Source organism: Rhopalosiphum padi, chromosome 4, assembly GCF_020882245.1.
Source record: "Rhopalosiphum padi isolate XX-2018 chromosome 4, ASM2088224v1, whole genome shotgun sequence".
Taxonomy (NCBI): Eukaryota; Metazoa; Arthropoda; class Insecta; order Hemiptera; family Aphididae; genus Rhopalosiphum; species Rhopalosiphum padi.
Genome location: NC_083600.1, coordinates 32,330,049 through 32,344,258, shown reverse-complemented (window position 1 = coordinate 32,344,258; position 14,210 = coordinate 32,330,049). Strand labels below are relative to the sequence as shown.

The 14,210-nt window shown below is 26.9% G+C and overlaps 1 protein-coding gene across 1 annotated transcript; it reads left to right on the top strand.

The window, feature by feature from the left end:
• Positions 1 to 292: 292 nt before the first annotated feature.
• Positions 293 to 9,760, top strand: LOC132930784 (neuropeptide CCHamide-1 receptor-like). The gene is made up of 4 exons (XM_060996828.1): positions 293 to 376; positions 7,045 to 7,394; positions 8,343 to 8,798; positions 9,049 to 9,760. The coding sequence occupies exons 2-4, from the start codon at positions 7,134 to 7,136 to the stop codon at positions 9,553 to 9,555; spliced, it is 1,224 nt and encodes a 407-aa protein (XP_060852811.1). The 5' UTR covers positions 293 to 376; positions 7,045 to 7,133; the 3' UTR covers positions 9,556 to 9,760.
• The last annotated feature ends 4,450 nt before the right edge of the window (positions 9,761 to 14,210 follow it).

Sequence of the window (14,210 nt, the reverse complement as noted above, 5' to 3'; positions counted from 1 at the left end):
AGTATATTAACATTTAAAAAAAATATTAAACATGCCAATTTATCCAAAGTTATTTGAAAATACGATAAATGATGTTGTTTATATTTTATACGGTTATTGTATAATGTTAAATGTTGAAAAAATATGTGAAAATAACAATCGTAACTCAATATTGTATATAATATAGTGTATTATATACTATATAGTGTTCGATTCCTACCGGAAGTGTTCGGGGGCTCTCGGCCAAGGGTCTGCGCAATTCTCGGTTTAGCTCTACCAAAGTTATCCCATATAACTTGAACAGTATACTATTGCCAGTTAATAAAACGACAAAATTTTCTTTAATCTTTGCCGGAACTAACAATATTGTTTACTTATTACAATATAAATTAACTTGGTAAGTATAATATATTAATACATACTATTATATAATACCACTGTTATAAAATATAAATTATATAACCATACTGAAAAATAAAAATTTAAATCATCTGTCAAACATTTTTAATTATTTAAATTTAAAGATAATTTTATCGTAAGGTATTGGAGTTTAAAATTGTTTACAATTGGCTTGATAAGAATAGATTTATTAATAATAAATAATACGTAAAAACAATTTAAATACGTATTATTTTAGATAGGTATTTTAGTATTTATATAATTTATTGTATCATACTATATACTATAATATTACTTATAATAGCGGCTATTGTCATTCAATAATTTAATTTTTTTAAATGTTATCATTTAATAGTTTTTAAAAATTGTTAATTTGTCACTCAATCTTCAAGGAGACTCAAATACGAATAATCTATATGATTATTTTCGGATTTAAATTGTTACTAGGTACCTAACTAATAATTAAATTTAGTAGATAGTAGATACGTATATTTTTGTTAAATTTATTAATTTAGTATCTATGTAGAGCAATGAATGAATTGATTTTACAATTTTACAATGATATGTTTTTTTCGTGTGTACACAATTAGATACTTTACTAATTTATATAGAAGAAAAATGATTTGATTTTCAACTTCAATATCTTTTTTAGTAGAAAAGTATAAGTAATTGGTACTTTTAGGATTAGGAGGTCATTATTAAAAATTTTAAACACTTTTATAAGAATAATTCTTATAATTATTGAGAAAAAAAATAGAGAAAATGGAAATTTTTGATAAAAAGTCTTGTTGAAATTGAAAAATGAATATACATAAATACTTTAAATTTTAACCAAATGTTTACATTAATATTTTTATACATTGGTATAATATTTTAAAATATGGTTTTAAAGTATATACTTAAAAACTCTGAAAATTAGGTGTATAAAAGATTAAGTTTATTATGATATTCTTCAAATTTTTCCAAACTGTATAATCTTTTTCTAATTGTGTATTAAAATTTAGTTTAATAAACTATTTTAGGTAAAAGTTAGTCATTTTTATTTTTTTATTCAAAGGTAATTATTCTGAAATAATTGTATAAAGTTTAATAACTCTCCTCCGTATATGTGTTGTTACATGTTACGTATAATGTGAGTGATGAGTCAAAGATTTCAAATGGCAATATCATGTATTTTTAAATTGATATTTAGATTCGAAATAATTAAATAATTATAGATACCTATGTTGTTTTATTATTTTTACATAAAAAAATTTAGAAAAATCGTGTTATAAATGACATGTTTTGGGTAATACTTTCCTTTAGGTAAGTATCTATATGTGTATCAGAGTATTGCGTTAGTGTTTTATGTTTTATTATTTTTATTTTAGAATCAGCAATTTAAGTTATTACATAATATAATATATTAATATGTAAATATAAATACAATATAAATATAATGAATTATAATATTATTATTATATATATTATTATATGTATATATAAGTTTGCATAAATGTTTATAATTATGTTTATTTTGTTAGAGACTTAACTAAATTAAACTGCTCAAACTATATCAATAAATATTTTATACCTTAATAGTTTCATATAAATTATCTGGAATTCTAACTCCTGTGACTCCACAGTGCATAAGTACATGACCTATACTGTTAGATACCCAACTATGAAATATTTTGTTGCCTCGGCTTTGATAAATTAGTGTAGCATGTTATTAATTTCTTACTGTGTTAATAATAATTTTATATTCATAAATAATTGATTTAATTCTGAAATCAATTAGTCTATGTGCATTAATTGGGGTGTTTCATTTCACGGAATATATTGCTATTCTGATTCTCAAAGGTACCTTTACAATTTATTTGCATATATAATAACTATATTTATTTATTATTAATGTAAACTATCAATCATTTAAAATGTAATATATATGAGTGGGGTGGGAAGTCTACATCATAGTATTCTACTAAAATGAATGGCCAAAATTATTTATACCAGTATATTTTTTATCTATCGATTGTACCTATAAAGATATTTTTTTTTCTATTAATACCTACTTTTTCAGATGTACATAAAATATTATAATATACGTACTCATATTTTTATAGTTTGTAGGATCTTTGGAATGTACCTTATTGTAATCATATCAGTAATTGAACTATACTCCAAAATGTTAGTTATTGATCTCTAAAAAAAGTATAATACTATGTTTACAAAGAAATTAAATTTATATTAAACAATATTTTTTTTCATTAAATTTGAAGTACTTATCACATATTTAATATACATCCGAATAATCTAAATTTTCTTAATGATCCTGTCCCAAAGATGACCTTAGTTGTTTTTAATAATTTTAATTCACTTAATAACTTTTTAAAATTACAGTGTACGACATGATTGAAATGTATTCATACACTATACATTTCTGAAAGTAGAATAGTACTTATTTAAAGAATTGAGCAATTTATGGGCATAACGCACATATTAAACATAACAATCTGTATATAAATATTAGTATGTATTACATTTTTAATAATATAATATAAATAGGTAGGTATTATTATATATTGCTTAATTTTAACAATCAAAAAAGTATGTTCCTTTTGATAATTTTGAAGTCTGTTCACTATTGTTTTGATCATTATTTTCATAATCACAGTTTCTATTAGAACATTTAAAACAAAAATTATGTTCACTAGTATTTAGATCGTTATTACTATGATTGATCTTTTAATATTAACTTTTTGCTTTTCATCAATCTTCTATGTTCTCTTATTCAACGACCTTACAATATTTTCATAAATATTTGCATATGCCTATGGTTGAGCTATTACTTTCTGGCGGTCAATAACAATCGTATCAGTAGAGTGTTTAAATATTTTTCTAAATCGGATTGATTTCTAATTTTTTTTCGAATTATAATATATAGGTACGTATCTATTATCAATTTATAATACGTGTATTAACTGAAAATCGATCTGTCAAGCTACTAATTAGTTGACTAACCCATTAAAACATTTCTATACAAAGTTTATCAATAATACTTACATTTGTTGATCCGCACAAGGCACGACGTAAATTCTTTTATCGTATTCATGGTTTAGGTAGTTCACTTAGTACAATAATAGTTTCTGAAATAACTATAAGTTAAAGTTGGTTATTCATTAAAAAATAAAATTGTTTAGCATAAGAATACAACGAAGAAAACTTTATTTTTCCAATCAATACTTTGGTATTTTCAACCATTTCCTATAGGAAGCCAGCAAATCCAAATTTATTAGTAGTTTTTGTTTTGTAATAATTGATTTAATTGTATAAATTATTAGTCGTATACATGTTTCTAGAGCTGTATAAAATATAATCAACACCAATGTATTTACATATAAATAATATTACGTAAATATTTTCGCTATAATAAGCTGGACCTAATCTAATACAGACAATAATAAATTGTTAATTACAAATTTGTTAAATATTTTGGTAATAATATGTTATATTATTGTATTAATATTCTTTTAAATAAATATTAGGTATTTTTTAATTTTAATTAAAATAATTAATTTTATCTTTTAATTAGGTTCTTAGGTTAATACACGAAATTTTAACAGAAAAAGATATTATTTAGTAACAAAATGAATTTTTTTATTCTGTTTGTTACTATACATTCTAAATAGTAAATAAGTACATATAGGTACCAACATAATACTATATAGGTCCTAGATCTCTATGAGCTCTATATTATGTTTACCCCGTTTCCCTCATATCACGACTGCCCTCTCAGAAATTAAGTTGGTATTGTGCAACTTGCATTTTTCTATTATATGTGTATTAAAAGCACATAATGTTTAAAAAAGTTTTATAGTTTTAATATCAAGGGCCGATAATAATATATGGGCACTATACCTACTTTTGGAACCTGCGCACGCTTATGTACATAATATAAATCTCAATTCACATTTGACGTTTAATCCCATATTTTTTCCCGATGCAATTACTTACCTATTCCCTATTGGCTATTATGTATGTGTAGCAAGTAAAACACCAAAACAGAAAGAGAAAACTAGAGAGAGAAAGAACATCAATAAAACACAAAATGCTTAGTGTGAAAATGAGACTCGATATTTCATATTTTCATACAAATAACATCGAACTTTCGCGCAACGTATACAATTCGCCTGTCTGCAATGATTAATAATCTTGCAATGTTATTGACGATTGACATTGACCGATTCACTTTAGATCGTTATTATTTGGTTAAACCTTATGCTTTACTATTTTAGCTATAGTTACACCTTACACTACATAAATTCATATTCGCGTAAGATATTTCAAACATTTAATGAATAAATTATATTACGGTATTTTTGACTTTTGTAGACAATATATTTTTTCAGTAAGTAGGTGTTCGTTTTTATCTTATCTAGAGACTATTACTTGCAAATATTATAGATTTTAGTATTATAATGAACTATCATCATACAACGTATTACGTATATAAGAACGCGTTCTCTAGTTGTAAATCAAAATTTAATTCAACTGAGTACCTACTATAAGTGATGTACGCGCAATTAGAGTTACACTTACGGAGTTAAACAAATGTTTATCAACATTCCTCTTTGTAAAATTAGTGTTTTTTGGAATTAGTCACCCTACATTTCAAAATATATCGATTTTTATATTTACTTTGTAAAAATGGCGTTTGAGAAGATCTCAATTTTATTTCTATAGTATTTACAACACCACAAACATAAAGAGTATTTTTTCCACGTAAATAATTAACTTTAAAATTGTTTAACCAAGCTTTAAAAGTTTAAGAAATATCTAATAATAGTAATAAACTAATAACCTTTGAATAGAAGTTTTTAAGAAGTTGGGTTACTATCACAAAAAAAATATAATAATTTAAGAAATTGATTATTATTTATAGCAGTAGTAATAAATCAAACCACGAATTTATGATGATGAATACATATTGCATATATTATTATGGTATAATGTTTTATAATAATAATTATATGGTATACTTTTATAATATTTGGCATTTTCAATAGAGACTTATTAAAGTCACAAACACTATTCATGGTTTTGAATAATTCAGTGTCAACAAAAAGTCTACGTATAAGTCACCAACACAACTGCAATTTGTTTATGAGTAATATTATCTTAGTTGTCTATTTAGTTGAGTATTTACCATCAAATTTGTTTCCATTATTAATATTTTAACTGGAAGTACGAATAAAAATTTGTATTTTATTGGGTAAGTAATAATACTATAGTCTATGCGACTATATATGCACAGTATTGTTTTGTTGTTAACAATGCGAAATTTGAGGGGGGCTTGTGTGTGCTTAGCACCTCCAATTTTGAAATTAGCATCAGCAACTTGATTCATGTTAATTTAGATTTTAATAGAAATAGGTATCCATAACCTCAAAATAACATTATAAAAAAAGATAGAGGAACTTCAGCACCCTCAGTTGTTTTTTCATTGGAATTGCGCGTCTGGTTGTTAATTAAATATATTATTTTGTAATGATATTAATGCAAAGTGGGTAGATATTACAAATAATAGATAGGTTTATTTACTATTTAGGTAAACGTTTCACTTAATTTCTTTTACAATAAATTACATCAATCAATCGAGATGTACTTGTACTATTTTGTTTTATTATTATTATTTCAAAACTGCAGACATTAAGAAATTTATCTGAATGAAAATTATTTTATGCACTTATTTCAAAACTAATTAAACATGAAATACTCATGTACAAATTATATCAAAAGGGAAGTCCTTCAAAATATATTGTTTGTACCGGGCAGAAGGACCCTCAAATCTGGTACGGTATTGTATAGGGCTATTAAAATAATGCGTATGGACGTATAGCTGTCGTAGTTGATAGATGTCATTGCCGTACAAATTGTTTTTCATCCTAACGTTAGAAACAGACCACCGTAGCTTATTTATTTCAATTATTTTATTTATTTATTGAAAAATATTTCAAATAAGTATTCATCGATTTCAATTTTTTGCTCTGCATATTATACCAACTGCTATACAAACCAATACCTAATGAAACCAATTTTATTTATCAATTCACCCATACTATTAAATTTGCAGTACTCATTCGAACCCAGCTTCAACTATATATAGTTTAGTAATATACAGAGTTTCGCAAAAAAAAACTACTAAATTTGCAAATCGATGGATATTTTACTTTCTGTTTATTATTTTTGTTTAACGTAATGTATATGTTTTTATGCATTACCTTATACTTTGCAGTTAATATAGTAATACTTCATAATAAAGAACGATAAATTCTATTTTTGATTTAACTTAAGATCTTAGCCCTTAGGTATCTAACTTAACTAAAAATAATGGAAAAAACCCAAAACATAATATTTATGATTCGTAAATTTTTCTTGAAATAGAAAATATCAAGTTTCTTTTTATATTACCTATATACTTTGTATATATTTTTCCAAAACGTACGGCTTGAATTTCATCCGCGATATCAAAAGTTTCGGATTTAAGTTTGATGATGTACCTACGTGCAGATTTGTTCTATAAAAATAAGACGATATATTATTGTGTGTTCACTACAATAAGCAAAACAAACTTTAATATTCAACAGATGAAAAGTGCTCATTATGATAATTATATTTGTACAGGTGACTGTTTTGCAGCCTCTGCGTGCGACGTGCGTCGTTACGTACAAACTATTGAATCGCGGCCGCAAACGAAAACGGCCGCCGTCGATATGACAAACATCAGCAGCGCCAACAGCACTTTGTCAATAAATGATTATTACGATTACACCGAAAGGCCGGAGACGTACATCGTTCCCGTACTATTCGCCATAATATTTGTCGTCGGCATGATCGGCAACGTGACTTTGGTGTTGATATTCGTCCGGAACAAGCAGATGAGGAACGTGCCCAATATTTACATAATCAATCTGGCGCTCGGTGATTTATTGGTGATCGTCAGCTGCGTGCCGTTTACGTCTACCGTCTACACGGTGAGAATTCTGAATTTCACCGCACGCGATTATAATATTATTACCAATGTATAATACCCACGTCTGTAATGTACAAATTATTGTTGTATGATTTATGCACGTTGCAGTCATTGATGATCACAATCATTTTGTCCTCAACATATATGCATAGATGAAAATTAAACGCGAATTTAATAAATTATTTAAAAATAGCATTATAAATACACCCCCCCCCCACCATAATCAGAACCTAAAACGATTTATGATTTCAAATCAGATAATAATCCTTTTCGAAAATAGGCACCCTTTAGTTTTTTAGTTCGTCAAACGTATAATATAATAATAAATTGTATACTATTATTTATTTATTTTCTATGTAAACTATTTAAGATATATGATTAATATAACTGTATAGTTTTTCCTATGTGCGCGTCTTCAAGTGTTGTTGAGCGGTACGAGAAGAATGTATTCGATTTCATGTCTCGACCGTCATTGCGTTTTAGAACTGAGAACATTCTTCAATTATTATATTAACACTGATTTTCTGTTAGCACTTCTCATCTAATTTGTACTTTGGGCGGAGGGACTCGATATGCTCCGAGTAAAGAGACGAACGTATTACAACGATATACTTTTGTTTTCGTTATCATGTTTTGAAGCGATAAAAATAGTCGAATCCTTCAACTCCGAGAATGGTATCAGGTAGCGAATCGGATTTAGTTGTACATCTATAGAATTCTAGATGATCGCAATACCAAATGTATACAGTGTAATGTACACTGGCTATTTGCAGGTCTTTAATACATATCATAATCATATACGTTTTCGCTTGACATGTCGATCGTCGAAACGATATCAAAGTCTAATAAAATCAATAAATCCACGATTTTGGCCCGTTAACGATAAGCCGTTGACACTTGTCCGCAATAATATTCTATTTTAATAATATTGTTGGTTTGTCCGACACAGTTCCCGACGTGGCCTTACGGGCTGGCCGTGTGCAAAGTGTCGGAGACGGCCAAAGACGTTTCGATCGGCGTGTCCGTGTTCACGTTGACCGCGCTCAGCGCCGACCGGTATTTCGCCATCGTGAACCCAATGCGCAAGCTGCACGCGTCCATCGGCGGACGGTTCGCCACCCGGTTCACGCTCACCGTGGCCGCGGCCATCTGGGCGGTGGCCGTGGCGTGCGCCGTACCCGCCGCCCGGTTCTCGTACGTCCGCCAGTTCCGCGTGCACAACGTCACCCTGTTCGAGGTCTGTTACCCGTTCTCCGAGCACATGGGGCCCGCCTATCCCAAGGTCATGGTGACGGTCAAGTTCCTCGTCTACTACGCCGTCCCGCTGGCTGTCATCGCGTTCTTCTACGTGCTCATCGCCCGGTACCTGTTGCACACCACCAACAACATGCCCGGCGAACTACAGGTGTGGTTATCAATTTATCATAATATTTTATTTCTAACGTTATCGCGACACAAATTAAGCCGTTTAAACCTACATAATTATAAATGTGTGTACGCGATATATTATGTCATATACCGTATGATTTGATATGACGTTTTTACAATTTTTCTTAAAACGTTTTCATATAACATCATATTATTATGTATGTGATTTTATAGTTAAGCGTTCAACAAAAAGTATGAACGATAAACGTTGGTATATCATTTTGTAGGGACAAATACGTCAAGTGCGAGCTCGAAAAAAAGTCGCTAAAGCTGTGCTGGCCTTCGTGTTGATGTTTGCCATCTGTTTTCTACCCCATCACATTTTCATGCTGTGGTTTTACAACTACCCCAAGTCAACGGAAGAGTACAACACTTTCTGGCACGTATTGCGCATTGTTGGGTTCTGTCTGAGTTTCATAAACTCTTGCATCAACCCCATTGCCCTATATTTGGTGAGCGGCACGTTTCGCAAGCATTTCGACAAACAGTTATTCTGGTGGTGCATAGCATCTACAACGGCCACTACAGAATCCAACTTGTTCGTGATCAAAAAGAACGGAACTTCGAGTCGAGACATAAAAATTACAGAGTTTATAACGTCGCCGTCGATGCATTCAGCTGCAAACAAAAACCGAAGCAATAAGACTTTTACTGCGATCACGAATACCGAAGGTCGAAAAATCAAGAGCACCCAACATGGGGCGGAAAAGGGATGGCTATCGCCTTCCATATAGTATTTCAAAATATATTTTCATAATTATTTTAACGGTAACCATAAATCTTGTAATATCAATTTTAAATTTTTTTTAATTTATCTTTATTTGTTTTGCCTTCATACATATTACATATTATATATTATAGTTTGTTTACTACTATTATAAGATAATAATCGATTTAATTATAAACTATAACATGCTTTTTGGAAAAAGCACGTTTCGACGACCTGTTGGAAAAAATCATATTAAAAATTTGTCACCAGTTTGGACCAATTATTCATACATACTGGTATACTGCAATCTGCAATCTGCAATACATTAATATTATAAAATTGTGAATTTATAATATTTAAATATTTAATAATTAGATACCTTATATATTAGTTAAACCCTGTATATAACCGTGTATACAGTTATTTATTATTTACAGTACATGCGCATCATAATAACATACATATTTATAATTAAATAAAGCAGGTAAGCTACCTCTAAATATACCTAAACGTTAAGGAAAGTATTGCCTATTATGTGTAATTTTATTCAAATATAAAAGATTTAATCGTGAAAATCGTTGTGATAATAATTTTAACAAATTTTGAATTGGGGAAAAATATTTTCAAACATCGTACAGTATATTAAATTAATAGTAGATATATGTAGGTATATTAGAAATTCAAATATTGTACAGTTCTGATCTTTAAAATTGATTTAATTGAATTTCATACGTCCATAAAATATTATTGTCAATGATGCTTCTGATTCGTTCGCTTATAAATTTTAACGATATTATTGCGTTTTCTTTAAAATAAATTTAAGCTTGATATAAATAGTTATATATATTTTTTATATGAAAAATTACAAATATTTGACAAAGGAACATTATTCAATTATTCAATTATTCAACTCTGTTTTTATAATATTATTATGGTAGTCATCATACTATCGTATACCCACGATTAAAATGTAGCTATATTTAAACAATATGCATGCAGTAATCAGTAATTATTTATCGATATTATTGGCGTGTGCAAGCGTGAAGTAAATTCTATAATATCTAGGTAGGTACATTTTCAGCAATTTGAAAAATTCTTGTAATATTACTAAATTAGGTAATAAAATAATCTATGAACTGAAAGTCATCATGGTTTATAAATTGTTAGATTGTTTAAAAATATAAAATTTTATGTTACACATAATTCACATAATAACTCATATTCAGCTATCCTTGTTGTGGGCTCTCTTTTTACTCCTTACCTAGCACGAGTATATCATATATTCATATGTTTATAAAAATATTATAAAACTTACCTTTCATACACAAATTATTACTATAGAATGAATATAGATTGCTAAGAAAGTTTTAAAAGAATAAAAATTATTATCTGTTATAAATTACTTAATAATATTATGTAATAGTACATTTTCCTACACAACCACATAAATTAATTTTTCAAATTAATGGAACTTTTCATTTTTTATATTAAAACATAAACATAATTGTATAATAAACTTGTAAATATTTTAAATTTTAATATTTTACAGTTATTATATTATATGAATGAAATAAGTAATAACTAAGTACAAAATGTATAACTTGATTATTTTAAGGAACTTACCTATATGCTTAATCAAAATAAAATAGCTGTATTTAAGCTGCACAACTATTTTTAAACATATTAGTATTTAAGAATATTTCTTTAACATTGTCAATCTGATTTTCTGCATTTATTTCTCAGACAATAATAGTAAATACTAATTTTTTTATTATGTTCTAACTTTCCAAGTTTAAATCATTCATAATAAAATTATATTTTATATTTTACGATTGAAAATATTTTGCTTGGATATCTGCTTTACATACTTTATGTCCTATAATATATATATATGTATTATGTATATTTTTAAATTATTTATATCCAGATACAATTGTATAATTATATAAGTGTTGAAAAAAATAAGTAGAATTTTTACGTACTATTATATATTTTTTTTTAATAATGGTACCTATAATATAGTAATATGTTTAATATTCTTAATTTAATATATTATAGTATATTATAACGGTTATATCAATTTATTATATTGAATTATTAAATATTGAATTGTTTTTAAGTATATTATGGAGTTATGCAGACTGTAGACACATATGTTTAAATGAATATGTATTATTCAGTAGTAAATGTGTATATTATATTATTATTTTAGGTTAGATTCGTTATAGTTGTCTAAATCAAATGACCGAGTTTATTAAATGCGTAATAATATGGTTTCCTTTGACATTAAATTGAATTGTTGGTTTTATCTTTGTTCATATTGAAATAGTATGAAATTAACAACTGCAAAAAAAGGTCAGTAAAAAATCCAATCTTCTTCCACGACTTCTTATAATTTTTAAAACGCAGTACATAAATAAAATGTCGATATTATAATTGTTTTTTCTATACAATTTTTTTTTAACAAATGGGTATATATTTTATATTAAACATTTAGAAAAAGTCTTTAAATTTAAAATACATTAATTTATTTGAATTATTTTATATAACATTTTGTAATACATATACATTATACATATATTATAAATCTGATTTATACGTAGTCTGTAGAAGCCGAAGCTTAAACATACTTATTTTAAAATGTAAGTGCAGTATATTTACAATTTTAATTTTATTAAATTGTGTCCCTCATAAGTGGATAGCTTTCTTGTATAATATGGTGGTTGGACACAAATAAATAATATAAAGTAACCGTACCTACCACTTTCGTCATTAATGTGTATACTATAAATTGCTGCCATGCTGAAATAATTCATGAAAATGTACTATTTTGATCAGTCTTCTTATTCAGTACGTCACTGTAACATATAGCTTTTTAAATACATTATACCTAGATTTAAAAGTTATATTAAAAAAGTTGTTTTCGGTATTATTATTTATTAAAGTCTTTCAAATTGAATCTTGAATTACAAGTATTCTTGCAAGGACATCTTGATAATTGAAATCATTGACAGACGACAGTGCTCTTAAACTTTGTATAGAATTTAAAAATTGATTTAAAATAATATAATACAGATTGTATTTTATGATCAATAATTATGTGAATAAGATGCGATACACTGATGATAACTTTTCAGTATACCCAATAATCTATACTATTTATAAGAAAATTGCAAACATTTGTTAGATTAATGGTAAATCATATTTATGTAGGTATGTTGTACAACTTTACAATATATTATACCTACCTATTTTATTTTTCAGTATACAATTGTATACTGATATACCGGTTCTTGATACATCGTCAGTGTCTTTATTTTCAGATTAATACGTATTGTATTTCTTTAATGAATTAATATATAATGATTTGACATTTCATAAAAAATAATAACTATCTTATAATCGAATAAACATTTGTATTGCGTTATTACGTTATTATTAGAGTATCGGATCCATTATAATTTATAATTAATATATTGAACATAACGGTAAATCGTATTGGATACATTACTATTTTAAGAAATTCATGGTTTATTTTATAATTATGGATTTTAAAAAACATTAAATTTAAAAAATAATTTACGGTTATTACTGTTATTATAAATTATATTTTTATTTTAATAAGCAAATTAGTTTATAAATAATAAGAAATATAAAATAAAATATGTCCAACAAATTGCATTTATAAAAACGTCTATACGCTTACCTTTATTCAAATATTTATAAAAAGGTTTTGCACAAAATAATTAAAATAATAATCTGTTATTTAATATTTTACAATTACTTTAGACAAATACATCCGTCAATTTCGTTTTTTAATTTTTTTATTTTTTTACTGTAAAAACAATTTTTATTACGTGATGAGCGTTTGAAAACTGGCACCCAATAACTATATTATAAAAAAATTTCAAAAATGTATTAGGTACTAAGCAGCATCGCTGTAATATGCTGTGGGTGAAAAGTAAAACATTCCATTGACAAGTTAGCTCATGCCATTATGCGCCAACGATTCATCTTCTCTTTCGCCGAGCAGCCGTTCAATACCCTTCGTACAGGCAGCTGCAACAGAATATAAGACATATAAATACTAAGATGGTACAATGTGACTCAACTGTAAAAAAAAATATATATTTTTTATTATTATCCATGATTTAAATATTTAATTCTTTCGTAGCATTCATTTTTTACGTTTTGAAATTAAATAATTGGCTTATTTGCATAAAAACGTAGACGAATGCCCTGGTACTCGTTATTTTCTGTTAATTGCCGAGATCGAGGTGCCTAATGAATATGCATTAATCGAACGTATATCAATAAAAATACAGCTATTGAGTAATGACTTATTAAAAAACGCCATGCATAAAGTCTTATTTTCTTATACTGCGTTTATATATTTTATTTATGTGTACCGATATGAATTATTGAATAAACACTTATTAACACAGTAGGTACCTGAAAAATGTTTTACTATACGAATCAATTTCAATTTTTACAATATATAATAATTACAATAAATAATTAAACAATATAATATGCTATAGTAGAAAACTTTTGAATAACATGCTCTGCAAAACTCCAACTAAAACACTTTATCCGTGAATATTATTATTAATTCATTGAAGACTATATATGGTACCAAGCCGCATATCACGCGTACCTTTGCATTTTTAATTTACAGAT

Excerpts from the sequence above, each read along its gene's own strand:
- LOC132930784 (XM_060996828.1), top strand. The coding sequence starts at position 7,134 with ATGACAAACATCAGCAGCGCCAACAGCACTTTGTCAATAAATGATTAT. Across the intron at positions 7,395-8,342 it reads TTACGTCTACCGTCTACACG|TTCCCGACGTGGCCTTACGG; the intron begins GTGAGAATTCTG and ends TGTCCGACACAG. Across the intron at positions 8,799-9,048 it reads ACATGCCCGGCGAACTACAG|GGACAAATACGTCAAGTGCG; the intron begins GTGTGGTTATCA and ends ATCATTTTGTAG.